The following is a 19,892-nucleotide window of genomic DNA, read 5'->3' on the forward strand; positions in this document are numbered from 1 at the left end:
GTGCCACAGCTCTAGTCGATTGAATGGTGCACGTCGTTTTTTTCTTCTTTTCTTTGTCCTAGTTGGCGAGCGTCTGATGAATTAGAGAATTGCGATAACGGAGCCAATCCAAGGCAAAGATACTTGCTTTCAAACTAAAAGTACGAGATAAGAATATTGAACAAACAGTGTTGTCCAACTTCATTGCTAGAGCTAAATAATTTTTCCGCGTTCATTGACTTGCTCCTTAGAACGAAATACTTGAATTGATGAGTACTTTCAGATTCGATACAAAATTGTGCATATCATTCTCGAATGTCCCCGCGTTGCAGTGTTCCAAAGCGCTTAATAAGAGAGCAAAGTCGGCCTGCGGCAGTACTTCTAAAAATGTGATGTCGCAAAACTCACATGCTCATTCTAAAAAGACAGGGCGTGCAAACACGGACACAAGAAAGAAGTCAGGACACCACAAACGCCGACTAACAACTGAAGAGACGCACAACGGCTGAAGAGAAAGAAGGCACGAAAACTTATCTGCGCATGCCCATGCAACAGGCGAACCTATCAATCCGGCACGCGTGGCGGTCTACGTGGAAGATAACTGTTAAGGCATTTGATTTCATCTTTATGCAAGTTAATCGACGGTTGGCTCACGCACCCGCTATCACTATTCTCGATATGCCATGCTTCAATCATCATATCAAACGGAAAATAATTTATTAAAAATTTCGTTCTTTCGAAATTAGGCCGGGACAAATTTTTTTTCTGCAGAACGGTGATAGACTTTACACTTAAAAAATGTTTTGTCAATTTTGATGCTACCGTGATTTTTTATAAGGGCTTAATTATGGGAAATCTGGTCTATGTTGGGACTTTCTTTCTGGAAACATTACATTAAGTGAAAAGGACAATGTTGCATTAGGAGATGGTCATGAAGTTGTAAAATGCGCGAAAAGTAGTTTTAGCCGCATATAAAGCGAAATAGCGCGTACAGCCGGCGGCAAACCTTCAAAAAAGTTAGTTTTGGCCAATGTTCACTCGTAAATTGAACATTGAGGTGGTCCTAGTAAAAATTCTCCAAATAGCGCATATGTTAGCAACGTGCCCTCCCCACAAAATGAGAGAGTTTTATCAAATTACGTTCTATTTTAAGCAAGAAAACAATTTTTGAAGTTGACTCCCACTTGTGTCTGCCCTTGTACACATTTTGTCCTCGCAGGAAAGCGTCCGAACAGTAACTACGACATGCGCGGGTGTGAGCCTTCCTGCGCTGATAGGCTTACATCTAGGCAACGTGGTCAGCTGTTCTACGTGTTTATTGAAGTGAGTTATTAGCCAGCATTAGAAACTCGGAGACTACTAGAGTGTATTTCATTGCATGTCAATGTCCGCTGACAGCGGGCATAGCGTTCTCGCGCACCTCAGTCAAGCGGCACTGTTGTGTTGAATAGGCCGTCACCTGCGATAGAATTTAGTAATAGGGAAATACGCCGTCGTCATGAAAAGCATCGCTCGTGTAGGATGGTGGACATGCTGCAATGTTTACCAACACAATCCCGTTCAAGCGAACATGGTGACCATGGCGTTAAAGAAGCCATGACGATTTCTCTGTAAGCGCTTCGGCAGGCTTAAGTGCCATGTACTGCATTTAAAAAGGTGGTAGAAAGAAAAAAACACGTTTTGTTTTACTCCCTCTTTTTGTTATAATCATACCGAGTGGGAGAAAAGCTTAGTCCGGTGATCTTTGTTAATCCCTAGGATCGAGTGACGATGACTGAAAACTTAAATGGGAAGACCTGCCTCTTATCGTAAACTATCAGCAGTAAAGTGGTGGCTGCTTTGCTCCCAAGACGGACAAGAAAGATGAGTATAGTTAAATGTGTGGATTTCCGCTGGTGGTCTTCTTGCAGAACTGTTGAGGATAAAGCAAGGGTGGCGTTTTTAAGGAGGCTGCAATAAGTGCTTTAAATAAAGCGTGGGAGCGGCTAAGTGTGAGCATTTCAGGAAGTCACAGCTGCAAACTACATCTATTATAGCTTTGCTAAGTCTACCGATTTCATTACTGGTGATAGCCGCCTGCGAAATAACACTGAAAAATGAATCCAACATGAATACAGAACAACTAGCCCGGCTATCAGTTCTGTTTTGTATATAAATCCTAATGCGTGGGAATACTGTCACCCAGATGAACATAGAGTAATGCACTATTGGCTTTGTCACTTTTGCGCTATGGTTTAATTAGCTGACCGGTTGTATTTCTTTGCGGGTATACATTGTTCGATTAATTACACCAGTGTAATGAAAGATCCACTGATCTTTCATATGTCGAAATGCATAAATGAGAAAGTCAGGTTGTTTACTTTATTCAAGTTTATTGCATCGATAGCCTGGCATTAACGAGGGTACCACCCGTGGTCGACAATTGCTATCATATCGAAAGTCAAAGCGTGGAACAAAATAAGCGGAGTTTGCGATGCGCGATGCAGTTTAGAGCAATTAGTGCGACTTTGTACCCATGCCGATTGTGCAGCGAATGTTTTGTGTCGTCACGAGGAGTTCCTCTGGATAATTCTCTCTGAACTATCGTTTGTGGAGGATGAACAGTTTGAGCAGTTCAATGTTTCCTGGGAATAATAATTTCCTTCATTCCCGAGTACGAAGTGAGACCAACTCGAAGAACATACTTTGAGGTGGGCTTGAAGCGTTGGTACTTACGAGTATTCCTAATGGGAATCGCATTCGTGTATCTCTTAGCGAGGAGCAGCTGAGTTTCATCAATAGTGGTCTTTGATACCCATATTGCCCTAACACCGTGCACATTTTCTTGTGTCCATGCGAATAGCTGCTGTGGTGTCAATTTGTGGTTTTCATACGGCTTTTGTAGGCTAGCTTTTGCTGCTAAGCGCTTCACGGTTCCTCCCACGCCATCGCAAGCACTCTTCTCGTGTGATGTTGCCAAGAAGTTCCATTCGGCGGAAGTTTCAAAATCCGCTTCGTGATGGCAAAGATTGATGAAGTTCTTTCTGTTCTTGTACTGAGCGGCGGCCCCATCGGAAAAGTAGTGAATATGCCTGATTAGAGGGAGATCTTGTCTGACTTGTTGTAGTATTGCGTCCTGAAATGCAAAGACTGCATTGGTGTTGTGATCGAGGCTGTCAGATATCACAACAAAAGAGTTGATGGAAGGTGCATAAGAGCTTCCTTCCTTGTACAACAAAGTGATAATTTTCTGCAAAATCCATCACCACAACTGCCTAATTGGTGCTTAGGATTGTTTTAAGCTGTCTAAAGTAACGTGCCTGCTGTTTGTTCACGAAATGATGGCCTTTGAGTTCCTTCAACATCTCTGTGAACTTTTCAAGGAACTCATCAAGTGAAAGAAGAAGGGACTCGGGGCTGCACCGCGTGCCGCTTACCGACAGTTTAACTAAGAAGCTTTCGTTCTCTTCTGCCTCGGCATTTAGATTACTCCGGAGTAAAGTTTCGGCAGCCTTAGTGTCTGGGCAACTGTTGCAGTGGTCGAGCATGCATGCTTCACTGTTAAGCTGGCATACCGTTGTTCCCAGTAGCTCTTCGCAAGTCTCCCTTAATCCAGAAGTGTGGAGCAGAAGCTTAAAGTTTCGGTGCTGCATTTCGGTGCCACATCCCCCCGCCCTGGCAAATGTAGAAAATCCACAAGTCATTTTTGAAGTTTCCTTCCAGTTTCTGTGCATTTCTTTCAAATTCATCAGCAGCAAACGTTTCTGATGGCCACGCAGCACGTCTTTTTTTCCCGGGAGGCAGTGAGACACTGAATCGTCTTCATAGAAATTTCGGATAGAAGAAGCCACTTCTTCGCTCAGGGGCCTACCTTTCTTCTGTGGCGGCATGCTCAGCACTCCTGAATGGGACTTGAGTTTTATTGCCTCACGTACCTGTCGCTCAGGGGCACCAAAGAACCTCGTAATTTTATTGCGTGACCAGGACTGTGGTGTCATTGTAAGGATCTGAATTTTGTTCCTGCGGCTACCCTCTTGCGTGAATTTCTCTTTAAGTTCATTCATTAGTGAAGCATAGTCATTGAGAAGAAGGTTTTCTTCCGTTTCATGCACTGCTCTCGATGTCTCGCTGAGGCCCAGATAAGCGCACATTGTTTGCTTCAAGTTTCTCTGCAGTTTGTTTACTTTGTTCTCTATGTAAATTTCTCTGCGTTCTGGAGCCCGCTTTCGTCTAGCAGGGCTCGCCCCTACGCTAACGAGAGCCTCTTTGACTGCACCTGTAACTGCAACAGGCAGGTCATCTACAGCAAGCTCTGCTGACTGATCTTGAACAGGCATGTCACGCTCCAGCGATCGTTTCTTGAAACTTCCAGTTGGTCTTAAGTGATAACAGTGAAGGAGACAGCGCTGGCTGAGCTTCTCTCCTCGAACTAATCCCACGGACGGACACTTGTTCACAAGAGACATTGTGATCACTGCAGTCCCGCGAAAATTCACTGCATGCTCCAGAAATGGATTAGAGCACCATTTTGATGCTAGAAGCGACGTGTACTTCTTTAAGTACACCATGTAGTGATGGCCGCGCACTGTGTTGACGCCTTTCTTCTGCTTTGCACGAAGCAAAAGTAGACGACGTTGTGACTCGCTGAGGTCTTGAATATTGACTGAGTACTTCCGCTTGGTCTGCGTGATCTTGTGGCATCCTTTAGGTCCTAGGGAGCATGGTGCAAGTTCACGACCTGTGAACACGAAGAATAAAGTGATTAGGTTTTAATATTATGTGGTTCCTACACAGTCGCATTATTCAACAAAACTGAGAAAAACCTTTAGTCGCACTTGACTTCTGTAGCGCGTAAGTTCTTGTGGCAGGACCTGATCACTCATTTTAATTCAATCGGCTGAAAACCTTGCTGAGCAAGTTTACCTACCGCAACCACGAAATTACTAAGAGGCATAATCTCGACCGCCGTAGGTTGTTTAACGTGATTATAAACCTACGTACTGAAGCGTTCTGTAATTTCGCCTCCTTGAAATGCGGCCTCGACAGCTGAGGCCGTGATCCTGATTTTACTCAACCGCGCCACACCATAGTGAGCAGACTTCGTCCGTCCTCTAGGAATCCAGCACGTGCGATATAAATACTAAGTTCCTGTGATGATTTATACACATTGAATGCTGCAAAAACGGTTAAGACATGTGTACTGACAGCTACTCTTGAACACGTCTTCATTAATAAGCATATGCTTGAAATATCCAAAAACATCATGTCTTATGCATGGAACACCAGTACGAACGAGTAGCATTTTTAAGGTGCTATTGAAAGAAAATGCTCACGTTCATCGAGTTTCCTAACGATGATCGTCACAAAACAGGAAATACAGATTCGTGATTTCAAATGGGTAGGTTTAACCGCAAGCAAAACAAACATACCTTCGCCTGTGCACCCATGGCTCGCTGCAGGATATTGAGTGGACGCTTCCATGAAAAAACTTCATCTATTATTTACATGAAAACAGCTTCTGCAATGGCAGGCACGTGTCGCAGACTAATGAGCATCCGTTCCTCAATATGTAAACCGCTCTCAGGATATCCACCATTCATTTGCACACATTTGCCACCCTTGCATTGACATGGTAGAATCACGTCTGCTAGGACGTCTATTCTAAGCGCGTCTTCCTTTTTCGTTTTCTAAATGTTTATATCAGAAGAAACATGTTCGCTTGAACGGGATAGTGTTGGTAAACTTTGCAGCATATCCACCATCCTACGCGAGAGATGCTTTTCATGACGACGGCGTATTTCCCTATTACGAAATCCTGTCGCAGGTAACGGCCTATTGAACACAACAGTGTCGCTTGACTGAGGTGCGCGAGAACGCTATGCCTGTTGTCAGCGGACATTGACATCCAATGAAATACACTCTAGTAGTCCCCGAGTTTCTAATGCTGGCTAATAAATCACTTCAATAAACACGTAGAAAAGCTGACCACGTTGCCTAGATGTACGCCTATCAGCGCAGGAAGGCTCACACCCGCGCATGTCGTAGTTACTGTTCGGTTCGGACGCTTTCCTGCGAGGACAAAATGTGTACAAGGGCAGACACAAGTGGGAGTCAGCTTCAAAAATTTTTTTCTTGCTTAAAACAGAACGTAATTTGATAAAACTTTCACATTTTGTGGGCAGGGCACGTTGCTAATAAATGCGCTATTTGGAGCATTTTTACTAGGACCACCTCAATGTTCATTTTACGAGTGAACATTGGCCAAAACTAACTTTTTTGAAGATTTGCCGCCGGCTGTACGCACTATTTAGCTCTATGTGCGGCTAAAACTATTTTTCGCGAATTGCACAACTTCATGACCATCTCCAAACGCAAAATTTTCCTTTTCACTAAATGTAATGTTTCCAGAAAAAAGTCCCAATATAGACCATAGTTATCATAATTAATCGCATATAAAAAAATCACGGTAGCATCAAAATTGACAAAACATTTTTGAGTGTAAAGTATATCATCGTTCTCCAGAAAAAAATTTGTCCCGGCCTAATTCCGAAAGAACGAAATTTTTAATCAATTATTTTTTGTGTCATAGTTTCGAGCTTCTCAAAAAACTGCACATGAGCATTACGCTACTGAAAAAATTTTTTCGCAAGAAATATCTTGGTGGAAGACTTCTCTCTTCAGATACATAGTCCTCAATTTTTGTCAAGCAAATCGCAGGTGGTCGAGCGCCAAGGTTGGGACAGTTGGCATGGAATGACCCAAATACTAAAATAGCACAGAAATGTTTAGAGCTGTTAACAGTTAGTTATGCAGTGCAGATGAGTGGATTAATTCAGGAACAAAATATTTATTGCTGCCCGAGGTGAAGATATGAATGTTGTGGGATTATTTTAATTCAAAAAGCTCTGAATTCCAAATAACTATGCTAGAAAATAAGGTAGAAAACTTGCCTTAGTTTGTCCTTACGGCCGGCAAAAGGAGATTATTGCGCTGCGAAAACCGGGAAATGTTGCTATTAGTTAAGTCATGATGATCAATACATGTAATGAAAATGTCATGCGTGATGAGCCTAACGGCGACTATGGGCTTTCTATGGCAAAATAATTGTCTTAATGGGAATATGTTAAGCTTAGAAAACAACGAGCTACAGAAAAAATAAAGTGGGCTAAAAGTATTAGTCGAACTGCTTGATTCTGAAGTCGCTGCAAAAGTTTGATGTGCGTGAAATATGTGTTGGCCCGAGATGATACGAAATGTAGCTATGAATACAGCCAAAATAAAAAAAAACGTGTGATGTGAGGCGGAAAATGTATTGACGATAACGTGGATTCAAAGTGCAATCTTTTTAACGAGTGATGCGGCATGTTTATGAAATTTTAGTTCAGTATCTAAGATGACGCCAAGAAACCGCGCGTCACTGGGAATGTTTATGACGTCACTACCGGTGTGAAAGTAAGGTACTGACGTCATAAAGCGAAAAGCGAAATCAGCTATTCAGTTGTTAGTCGGCGTTTGTGGTGTCCTGACTTCTTTCTTGCGTCCGTGTTTGCACTCCCCGTCTTTTTAGCATGAAGACGGTTTTAGTATCGTTGATCTGCAGCTGATTGCCTTGGCACCATAAATCTATGTTGCGTAAGTCTGTGTTGAGGTCAAACGGGAGCGTAGAAACTGATTTAGAAGATGTAAAGATGGTTGTGGCCTCAGCGTATGGTATGCACTTGGTCCTAGTAAGAATGTAGGTAGGCCATTAATGAACATAAAAAATATAAGTGGGCCTCAAATCGATCCTTTTGGCACACCGACGGCCATTTTGTACAAGAATTATCGTAGATTAAAGCATAGTTGTTAACGTAGCATGCGCCAACAAAACATTCATATTTGCTACTGAAAACGCCTTGCTCTTGGTTGCATGATCGGGCAACGCCACTTAGATTATTGGCCCGGGCCCCTGTCGGGCTCGCGATCTGCGGTCGGTCTGCGGCCGGGCCGGGCAAGTGAAATATTTTCTCGGGTTTGGGCTGGGCCAGCCGGTTTCGGGCGGGTAAACCTCAACGAGTTCCGGGCCGGGCCGCGCCCGAGCTGAGAATTACTGCCCGCGCAGTGCTGTAATGGGAACTAACTGTTGAACCCGGTGCCGTTAGCCCTTAAAGAGATTAATGGTTGTGGCAGCAACATTAATCCCCAAAGCAACACACCCTTTTAACACCCTTTTACCTAAAAGTGTGCAAGCTTATTAATCATTGCCAAAGACATTTTCTCACTTTCGAGCCTGTCCTCTTGCTTGCCTTCCTTCTTTTGTGAGCTGTTGTGCAGCTCTATCCGCAATGTATCGTCGATTTTGGTCAACTTCTCTCAGCAAATTGACTATTTTGGCCAGGCTTCAAGTCTAATGATTTAGGATTTTCGGCACGTGCGATTCTGGCATCGATAAACGAAAGAACAGCACCCAAGGTCACGATCCTTAAAACTCTGAAGCCTAAACAGAGAGCACAAAGGCTCTGCAACGCAATACTTCAACCGCACAGTTTGCACGTGCAATTCTGTCTAATTTCATCACAATATTCATCTCCATTAGAGCACACCCGTTGTCACCCTGCACACGATTCGCCTAGGAGTCTGAAAAGGCTAAGAGGTTCGACGATGAAGAGCTTGTTGGTTCAGCGTTCGACGCCTCAGTACGTCGCCGGTGTTTATTTGCATTTGCCACCGAGCTGTATTAGTTGACGCGAAATTTACATTAGCTGAAGAACTTCTTTAGCCTTAACACCTCAACTTATCGACAGGCACGATAGACGCGTGGTGTAATGAAGCGAGGAGCTGAAAGTGTTCGGACAGACGTGCTCCGAAGAACATGTGCGAATAAAAAGGCGCACAGCGTCTTCGGACTGCCGTGAAAGTTTTTACCCGACAATTTTTTATACACAGCTCGCTTTAGACAAGCATTTTGGCTTTCGTACAGGAAGTTTTTTTTTTAGAAAACTGAACCGTAAGCACGGAGCGAATACCAGGGGCTTGTCATGGGATTCGTGTTCACTCACTACTTGTTTTAGAAAAAACGGATTTTCAGCCACAAAACAAAACGTTTTTGAGAAAATCACGAATATGGAAATTATGCGCAAAGGAACGCACTTCCCAAATTGCAGAAGAAAAAAGTTTTTTTTTTCTATTACGCCTTACCCTGTGCCCTTAAAGACAATCGAGAAGCATTCTGAGAGAGAGAACTCTATGAAAGGCTCAGTCGTTCGAAAGCAAGCAGGTTAAGTAACTTTAGAAGAACTCGGACGTTACACTGATCGCAGCTGACAGCCTAAATGTCACAAAACGCATGTACTGAGCTGAAAGGCGTTAGAGGCAGGTGCCTGCTACAAGGCTTTGAAAATATCGCGGATTGAGTGGGCACCAATGCGGCGAAACAGTGACTGAAATATTCTGCTTGCTTGAAATACGAGCGCGTAAGCAGAATGAATAGCCCAGTCAGCCATATTGAAATATTGTTTCAGATTTCAACAACGAGAGCATAGCGCACGCACTACGGATGATTCACCCAAAACTTGAGCATCAGCTGGTACTGGCCAAGAAGATACAGCTCGTAGAAGCCCTGAAGGTAAGCGCGCGCATATTGGTCTGTTCATGCCATAGCTAGTGGTCAAGTGCTGCACCAGGGTGGCCAATCCTTCTCTGGTAAGGGTGTGCATAACCGGCTATGGTCGCCGGTATGAGGCCGCACCACTCATTGATATCCGGAATTATATAAATGATCCTCAGCAAAACAAAATTTAAAAATAAAAAAAATTCTAGCATGCGTGCGAAAACGTGCGTTGTTTTTCGTGATAAAAAACGCCAGGCCGGCGCTAGATATTATGACTCATTGATGTTTCCTGCCTACGTTATGGTTTCAAACCAGTACATTTTGTCGGTACGTGTTTGTTGTCGCGTCGTCCCCGTCTCTCTGCAAACGATGCTGATCCCTGTAGTTACTCTCGACAATTCAATTAAAGCTTATAAATGACTATAAACTTGTTGCTTTCTTATCAGGAGTCAATGTGCTACTTTTATTGTGATGGCGAGTGCGGCGTGTTTGTCATAAGGCTGTTGCTAGGGTTACGTCCAGACGTAACTGTAGTCACCGCTATCGTTACGTCCAGACCAAAGTCCCTAGATTTTTCCCTGTTGAAGAGCAGGGAAAATCTAGGGACTCTAGTCATGTGGCTTTCCACAAACGTGAGTACATTATTTTCCTGTTGCTCAGTGAAGGCCCTCTGCGCCCTTCGGGCGCGGCAACCTAATCGTGGCTTCGCCCTCGCTTCGCGAGTGCGGCCATTTCGCTAACGCTCAATGGCCGGTTGGCAGGGTCACGGTCACGCGCTACTGGCGCTGTCGCGGCCACGCGCTGTTTAGCCCGCGCAGCCTGCCCCTTCGGGGCAGGCGGAGGCGTACGTAACCCAAGAGCCGCGTCGCGCTTCTCTGGCAACAGACTGCAGCAACACCTGAGGAAAAAAAAAAAAAAGCCCACACACCAGCAGCGAGGTTCGAACCAACGTCCTCGCAGTTCCGAGCACGACACGCTAGCCGTTGCGCCACTGAGGCCAATCGGTTCGGTAGGTCCAGAGCCGTATATTCCCTTTTGGAGAGTTCGGCGCTCTTTTGATCTCGCCGCCAGTCTGGCAACTGCTGCACTACAGTCTGGCAACAGCGCGCTTCCGCGCCGCCGACGCCATTTCGTGCCGAGGTTTCTCGTGATGCTGTACCCGTGACGTCGCTGTCGGCATTTATGCTTCCTCTGTGACCGACCTGGTGTGTCTTTGCTGCTGTTCGTGCACGTGTCGGCTGCGTGGAACATCGTGGACCTGCACGGACGTCGCAATGGGGGCTTGCAGCGCAGTAGGCTGCTCTAAAGGCTCTGTTATACTCCGACGTGCGTTCGCGTGAGATCGCGGCGGCGGGAGATGGCGACGCTAGGTTCGTCACGTTACGTTGACGCGAAAACAGAGCACTCTATACTCCCACTTGCGCGACGCACTACGTCGCCTTGACGCATGCTCAATTGAGCGCACTCGGCGTCCCTTCTTCATGTAGACACAGACGCAATTCAGTCTGGATAACGTCGCCGGCGTGGAATGCAGCATGTCGCATCTCGCGCCGGCTGCAGCCGGGGCGCGTTGACGGACGCTGGGCGCGTCAGTCGCATCGCGCGTTGGCCTATAGAGTGCTGCATGTTTGTTAGCGTAGCGTCACTGTGCCGAGCGTGCGCGCGCGTCGACGTTACGCTGGAGTATATCAGCCCCTTAACTCGCTGAAGAAAGGGTTCGCCAGAGACGGAGCGTTGCGGGCGCACGCCAACGCGCGCTTACAGTGCCGCGGCACAAAATGGCGGACAGCGCCGCCGCTAAATTTGGACGGTTGTTGGCTCCGCCCCTCCGCCGAACTCTCCGAGGTAGGTCTAACGGGCTGTATTTGTATTGCCACGCTGGACATAACTTTTAAGACTCGTTATTCTTACGTCCAGACGTAACTGCAACGGCTCGTACCGTTACGTCTAGACGTAACGCTAGACACTCCCTTGTCATAAACGCCTGGTCGCCGCCGGACAGGTCATGTCAAGTTCACACAGACATTTTCTGACCTAACGTTCCTTGGTCACCTCTGTGTGATATGGCCTTCTCCAGACAATCTTGTTCCTTTGCAGTATGCATTTAAACAAAAACGGCCGTTGATTACTTGCAATGTTTTGGGCACAGTGGTCACCATGCAGGGAAGAAAATTTCATCAGGCTTCACATAAAACTCCACTTTAGCTACTTTTATTCATCAGGCTATCGTAGTGCTGCGACCTCCCAAGGACGCGCCCGCGTGACAGTCTGTAGGCGATAATACTCAAGTCATTTTAGTTTAATGACGAAATTGTAAAAGGGCCGATGAACACTTCATGAAACTAAAGCGACTTGAGTATTATCGCCTACAGCCTTTCACGCGGGCGCGTCCTTGAGAGGTCGCGGCACTACGATAGCCTGCCCGTCCGTCTTCCATCACAACTGTATGCTACAGTAGATGTGATGAATTTTAAACCGAATATTCAAGACTGTCATCGTAACAATGCTTTCTGGCATGCTGCTCATACTCCCTAAAAAAATTCTCACGCAGGACCTTAAGGTTTACGAGGGAAATGCGGACTGTCTTGCACCCGAGTACCAAGACATACTTGAACGAAGTGATGACCTGGAGATGGAGTTCAAGAAACAACCGTGTCATCTGGAAAGACTTTACGGTAAAGTACCATCTTGAATAGCACTTTTATGCATGTCTTTTTTTTTTTGCAGCTCGGTTAAAATGGGTGTTCCGCAACGAAAGGGCTTCGACGGCAAGACATTATTCTGCGAGCTTGTGCAATGACGACCTTTGAATGGTCATTCAATGGAGTGAGTGAAACGTGCTCTATGTGCAGGCTCGTATATAAGCATGCATATTTATTTGCATAAGCGTTGAAATTTCGTACACCACTGGTCTCCTATGTTGAAATAGAAATATTTGTTGCTGCAAAAGAAACATAAAAGCGAGAACTCTACTTGCCACCAGATACCACTACAGCTACGAGATGCGTTGATTTTCAAGTCAGATCGCGTATCGTCAATTTTGACAGTTCCACGCGCCATCGTTGAAAGTCGACATCCCGCAGTTTTAAACGTCACCCAATTCGTTCAAACATCGAGCGAAAATTTTCAGGCAGTTTTATTCGAAAATGTCTTCGTGAGACCATCTCGGTCATGCTCGAGTAAACCATTCGTAGACGCTGTGGACATCGTTTCCTTCCTCGAGGACCGAATCATCGCAGGTGATGTGTGCAGTTTTAAGGATGTCGCTGTCATAAGACGCGGAATAACTGCGTAAACCTCCGAGAGAAAGTCGATGCATGCACAAACTCCACCACGTAGTACTGTCGCCGGAAAGACAGAAGCAAAGCTATCGATGTCTTCACAGAAACCAGCCGAAAAACGTGCTTCCTCGCAAACATGTGCTATAGTTTTCGGTTGGCTGATATAATATGGCAATATCATGAAACAGGTAGGAAAGCTTGGGGCTCGGCTGGAATTCTCAACTCAGCGCCGGGAAGAAAAGGTGATGGGGAGGTCAGATTGTCTCGCCCAGTCCCGGCGCTCAAGTCGTCGTCGCGCGTTGAGTGGCCTCTCAAGTGACAGCCAGACGGACGGAATGCAGAGGATCACGTGACGCCGGCAGCTGGCGTTGCTGGTTTTTCGCGTCTGGTGCCGGAAGTTGCCGCGGGCGTCGTGCATGTGAGCGAGCCCACGTGAATATCCAAAGATCTTTGGAACAACATTCTGAGCAGCGCGAGCTCTCTGCGTGAGTGTTTCATGTCGTCGGAACCATGGTACTCTGCAGGGGCTGTATAAATCGTAAACTTTTCATCGCCACAATGCAAAGTCCTGCGGAAGTGGCACCATAGGATGCTACGCGTAGCTCTCATTGGATGATGGAGTGTCGCTAATATTGGCCATTAGGGGCACGGAGAAAATAGAGTGATTCAACAGTGCCAGTTTACCGTACGGTACACAGATGTAATGCAAAGGTTGGCAAGAAGCAGAGTGGAGATCATGCAGTGAGGGAATATGGCATCGGCTCTAGAAACGCCAGAGGGGAGTTACTAGTGGAGTTCGCAGAACGCAATAATTTACGGATCTTGAATACTATCTACAGAAAACGGGCTACTCGTAAGTGGACGTGGAGGAGTCCTAATGGCGCAACTAAAAATGAAATAGGTTTCATAATGTGCGTCCACCCGGGCATTGTACAGGATGTGGAAGTAGTTAACAAGATCCGATTCAGTGACCATAGAATGGTAAGATCTAGAATTCAACTAGACTTGAGGAAGGAGCGGCAGAAACTGATACGCAAGAAGCCGAGTAATGAACTAGCTCTCAGAGGGAAAGTACAGGAACTCAGAGTTTCACTTCAGAATAGGTACGCGACTTTAACCGAGGAAACCGACCTTAGCGTTGACGCAATGAATGATAACCTGACTAGCATCATTAAAAAGTGTGCAGAGGAAGTCGGGGGTACAGTTGTTAGACAGGACACTGGTAAGCTATCCCAAGAGACGAAAAACCTCAATAAGAAACGTCAAGTCATGAAAGACTGAAATGCAACAGACAAAATAGAGCTGGCGGAGCTTTCGAAGTTATTCAATAGGCTTAAAGTAGCCGACATAAGAAAGTATAATATGGAGAGAATTGAGCATGCTCTAAGAACGGAAGAAGCCTCAAAGTTATGAAGACAAAACTGTGCATAGGTAAAAATCAAATGTATGCATTAAGGGACAAGGAAGGCAAGGCCACAACCAATATGGATAGAACAGTTGAGGTGGCGGAAGAGTTCTGCAGAGATCTGTACAGCAGCCGAGACAGTCAGGATGATAACGTAAGAAGCAGTGATATCCCAGAGGAATCTCACATCCCACCAGTATTGACAGGAGAAGTAAGGAAAGCCCTAAAGGGAATGCAAAGAGGCAAAGCCGCTGGTGAGGATCAGGTAACATCAGACCTGTTGAAAGACGGCGGAGAGATTATGTTAGAAAAACTTGCCACCCTGTATACGAAGTGTCTCTCGACGGGGAAGATACCAGAATCTTGGAAGAATGCCAACATCAACTTGATCCATAAGAAAGGGGACGTCAAGGACCTGAAAAATTACAGGCCCATCAGCTTACTGTCCGTTGTGTACAAGCTATTTACAAAAGTAATTGCTAACAGAATTAATACGACATTAGAGTTCAATCAACCAAAGGACCAGGCAGGATTTCGTACGGGCTTCTCAACAATAGACCATATTCATACTATCAATGAGGTGATAGAGAAATGCGCGGAATACAACCAACCCCTATATATAGCCTTCATAGATTACGAGAAGGCATTTGATTCGGTGGAGACATCAGCAGTCATGTTGGCGCTGCGGAATCAGGGCATCGACGAAGCCTATATAAACATAATGGAAGAAATCTACAGCGGATCCGCAGCCACTATAGTCTTCCATAAAGAAAGCAACAGAATCCCAATAAAGAAGGGCGTACGGCAGGGAGACACGATCTCTCTAATGCTACTCACCGCGTGTTTACAGGAGGTTTTCAGGGCCCTATACAGTAAACTCTCACTTGTACGAACGTCGGTTTAACGAATATTTCAGAATAACGAACTTTTAGAAAATCCCCGGCGATTTTCTTATGCATTCTATGCAAAAATCTTTCAGTTAAACGAATTTCAGAATAGAGAATTTTTCAGTTGAACGAACTTGATCCGCGGACCCAGGCTCATTTTTAAAATCAATTCAACGAAGTTTTGTGCACTGCAGCACTGGCATAGCCGATGCGAGCCGTCACTAAATCACCCATCCATCGGCGGCGGCGCGACATCGCTTGTGCATGCAGCGCCGCCGAGGAAAAGCGGCCGTGCGGGTGACGAAAACGAGCCACGTGCGCATCAGTTCGCCCCTTCTTTTTTTGTCTGTCTCATCGGCATCATCGGTATTGTGCGGCCATCTTCATGTGCCAGAGGCAGTGCACAGAAACGTACTCTCTGGAAAGCTTTGTCTCTTCTTGCGCTTTAAGGGCACCAGTTCAAATTAAAATTACAGATTCCTTTGCAAAATAAATTGCATTTCACACTTTTGACTCTAATGTCTGCAGTGCCCAATGCTGTTCCATATTCTAGTGAATATTCAGTTTAGTGAACTTTCAGTTGAGTGAACTATTTCCTTGGGTCCCTTGAAGTTCACTCAATTGAGAGTTCACTGTATTGGGAAGAATTAGGGATAAGAGTTAATGGAGAGTATCTCAGTAACCTGCGATTCGCTGATGACATTGCATTGATGAGTAACGCGGGAGACGAATTACAACTCATGTTTACTGAACTGGATACGGAAAGTAGAAGAATAGGTCTGAAAATTAATATGCATAAAACTAAAGTAATGTGGAACAATCCTGGCAGAGAACAGCGCTTTGCGATAGGTGGCGAGACACTGGAAGTTGTAAAGGAGTACGTCTACTTAGGACAAATAGTAACCGCGGAGCCGAACCATGAGAGTGAAATAACTAGACGAATAAGGACGGGATGGAGCTCATTCGCAAGCATTACCAAATCATGAATGGTAGTCTACCACTATCCCTCAAGAGGAAGGTATATAACAGCTGCATCTTACCGGTACTTACCTACGGAGCAGAAACCTGTAGACTTACAAAGAGGGTTCAACTTAAATTGAGGACGACGCAGCGAGCGATGGAAAGGAAAATGATAGGTGTAACCTTAAGGGACAGGAAGAGAGCAGAGTGGGTCAGGGAACAAACGGGGGTGAAGGATATCATAGTTGAAATTAAGAAGAAGAAATGGATATGGGCCGGGCACGTAGCACGTCGACAGGATAACCGGTGGTCATTAAGGGTAACTGACTGGATTCCAAGAGATGGCAAGCGCGTGAGGGGGAGACAGAAAATTAGGTGGGTATATGAGATTAAGAAGTTTGCAGGTATAACGTGGCAGCAGAAAGCACAGGACCGGGTTGATTGGCGGAACATGGGAGAGGCCTTTGCCCTGCAGTGGGCCTAGACAGGCTGATGATGATGGTGATGATGATGATGATGACACGGATGTGGTGATTATCGTGCACTCAATGCGGTCACCGTTCTAGACCGATACGGGTTGCTCAATATTCAGGACTGCGCTGCCTTTTTAACCGGCGCAACAGAATATCGTGGGCCTAATCTCGTGAAAGCTTATCACCAGAGCTCCGCTGAGCCTTCCGACATCCCGTCTATAACTACCCCATAACTGCTATAACTACCCCATTTGGCCTTTATGAGTACCTCAGAATGCCTATCGCTTTGCGCAACGCAGCTCAGACATTTCAGCGTTTCATAGACAGTCACCTGAGGCTTACCGTTCTGTTTCACCTATATGGACATTCTCCTCGTCGCCAGCAAGGGCGCTTAAACACACAAGGCACAGCTACGCCAACTTTTCGCTCGACTTTTACGGTGTTGTCATCAATGCTGAAAAATGTTAGTTCGGGTTCTGGGAGACCGTATTCCTCGGGCATCAAATCACAAAAGATGGCATTACTCCTCTACCTGACAAGGTTCAGCCTATCATCGACAACCCGCCACCAAAGTACACATGTAGCATTTTTCTTACACCATGACATGTAGTCTGCGACATTTTCCCGGACTCATCAAGTCTTTTCGCCGTTTCATCCTGTACGCTGCCGCAGCCTCTTGAACCACTACTCTGTACTTCGAAAGCTGAGTCTGCCGCACTGATCAGTGACACTGCCTTAAGGCAGGGTTGCTGATCAAGTCTTCGCCGCCGTTAACTCACCGAAGCCACCCTTCACCCACTGCTCCCACTACCCTCGTGGTGGGCGTTTCTTCAGAAGCACTTGAACTTCATCAATGGTGCATGGGCTCCCATCTCTTTTTCTTTTGCCCGATTTAACGCGGCATTGAGGCCGATGCAGCACTTTTGGACGGGAGCCTCCCGTGCGCTGGGGCATTTCAGCTACTTCCTTGACGGGCGACAACTTGACATTCTTACCGACCGCAAGCCAGTTCCTTCGGCTTTACGTTCCTGCAGTGCCTCCTCGAGTGCTCCAGAACGCTCTGGCGACGCGCGTCACGTTCGCCTGGTCGAAATCGAACGCTCTAAATACGTTCGGCTTGTTCTTCCAGAGCACCACGCTTCAACTCGGGGCACTTTGAGGCACTCTCACTTTGACCTCGGAGTATGACTGACACCTGATCACATGACTCCTGCGCCTCGTCTGTTTGCAACAGAAGAGGCGGTAACCTCTTCCGGCCTCCGATTGCTGTGTGGAGGGGCTACACGTTCGGCTACCACGCGTTCTCTTGCTCGGATCAAGAGCAGGCTCCGCATTGTTGCAATAGGAGTCACAGCGCGGTGGCGTCCTGCCGAATGCGCCATAACCTATACAGGAGCGCCGACTCCTCTCCGGTGGATCCACTTTTTTACAAACGCCATTCGTTATCCTCCTTTCACACCCTCTCCACACCCAAGCCATCTGGTTGCCATGTCGTGGTGGCTGTCGCACATGAAACGCGGCTCGAGCTTTTCGCTCCTCTGAAGGCGCTTGCGGACTTCGTGTCGTAGATGTTCGGCAGTGGCGTGCCTTGGCACCTTGGTTGTCTTGGTCGTTTCTAGGCGGAGCGACTAGAAAGGCAGCAAGATTACTTTTTGGTATGCTCCCTAGAAAGCGCTGTGCCAGATATACTTCGCCTAGCCACTCTGCGTGCGTGCGAGATGGATGTCCCTTGTTGCTAAGTGCTCGGTTGTAATATAGCAAGGTGCCAACCACTGCTGCAATAGCACGGGGTCGTCGTACCTCTGGTGCACAGCTCTGAGATACGGCCCATGGTATCGCGAATGCACAGATGCGAGACACGGGTCGTGGTATCCCACCGTTGCCACCACTCTTGCGAACTTGCTATGAAGTAAGGGTAGTGTGTCGTAGTGAGCCGTAAGGCTGGCGAGCCGACGTTGCCGAGGTCGGACCTTCTGTCAGCAGATAAACCAGGAGACAAGCGTTTCGCAAAATGATAACAAGTTTATATAGCAATTAAAGCAGTATCGATGTACGTAGCCTGCCAGCTCGAGAGAGTCAGGTCGGTGACTGCATCTAACAAGGGGTCGTCACGGCCTTAAATAACGTTTCGCCCGTCGTCTCGCGTCCCTCCACTACGGTTGCGACGTGGTCGACCACTTCAAAGAAGTACTCCTATGCAGGCGGGACATTGATCGTTCCTCGGAAAGCCGGCACGTCCAAGACACTCCTGTTGTCAGGGGATGGAAGGTGGATTACCTGTGCAGGCCACTCGCCGAAGGCCGGCACGTCACGGTGAAAGGAGGACCTGGAGGACTATGGCCTAAAGGAGTCTAAAGGAGGACTAAAGGAGGACTATGGCAGAAACTGTTATCAAGGAAGTCCCGCTGGAAGCGCGCGTGGGCGCCTGATGCGTTTTGCAGCCACTTCACGTGCTCGCACAGCCTCGGGCTCTGCCTGCCGGTACGCGCGCTTTCTCGCCGCTTCACGGTCCTTCACATTTTGAAGATCCGATTCGCACCGCAGCCGTGCAGCTTCGGCCTCGCGGGCTCGAACGGCGGGGTCTTCGCGCCGCAGCCGTGCAGCTTTTCGAGCAGCTTCGGCCTCGCGGGCTCGAACGGCGGGGTCTTCGCGCCGCAGCCGTGCAGCTTTTCGAGCAGCTTCGGCCTCGCGGGCTCAAACGGCGGGGTCTTCGTGCCGCAGCCGTGCAGCTTGTCGACCAGCTTCGGCCTCACGGGCTCGAACGGCGGAATCTGCTTCGCGGCGTCGACGTGCAGCTTCGGCCTCGCGGGCTCTCACCTCAGGATTTTGTCTGCGAGCGCGCGCTGCCGCCGCCTTCCGTGCCCTCCGTTCCGCAGCCTTCTCTTCCATCTGGCGACTCCGAGCTAAAGAGAAAGCGTGCCAAGAGGGAGCCTCATGGCGCGTTACTACTGAAGTGTTGTCTTCGGGTGTCGTTGAAAACACGAGACGTAGTAAAGAAGAAAGAACGCCACACAGGCGAACACGCACGAGAGTGTCACTCGTCGACGTCTTCTTCTTCTACTGCATACCAGAACGCGCGCAGTAAAGAAGAAAGAATGCCACACAGGCGAACATGCAGGAGAGTCTCACTCGTCAACGTCGTCTTCTTCTACTGCGTACCAGAACGCGCGCTTCTCACGAGCTAGAGGTGGCTACTACAACGCTACAAACAAACGGAGGATGGACAGACCCACGGCATAAGGAGCTTCGCCCCTAAAACGAAGCAAGGGCAAAAGGCTACATAGCCTGACGGAGGCTTTTGCTCTGAAATACAGTGTGGCATAAAAAAACAAATAAAAT

At 47.1% G+C, this 19,892-nt stretch overlaps 1 protein-coding gene across 1 annotated transcript in view; it reads left to right on the plus strand.

The window, feature by feature from the left end:
* The window catches only part of LOC119381037 (Bardet-Biedl syndrome 7 protein homolog), a 793,778-nt gene that overhangs the window by 713,752 nt on the left and 60,134 nt on the right, over positions 1-19,892 (plus strand). Inside the window, exons 17-18 of the mRNA XM_049412187.1 lie at positions 9,459-9,562; positions 12,099-12,222. Of these exons, the coding sequence (XP_049268144.1) occupies positions 9,459-9,562; positions 12,099-12,222 (228 nt within the window). The remainder of the gene's footprint in view (positions 1-9,458; positions 9,563-12,098; positions 12,223-19,892) is intronic.

Source organism: Rhipicephalus sanguineus, chromosome 2, assembly GCF_013339695.2.
Source record: "Rhipicephalus sanguineus isolate Rsan-2018 chromosome 2, BIME_Rsan_1.4, whole genome shotgun sequence".
Taxonomy (NCBI): Eukaryota; Metazoa; Arthropoda; class Arachnida; order Ixodida; family Ixodidae; genus Rhipicephalus; species Rhipicephalus sanguineus.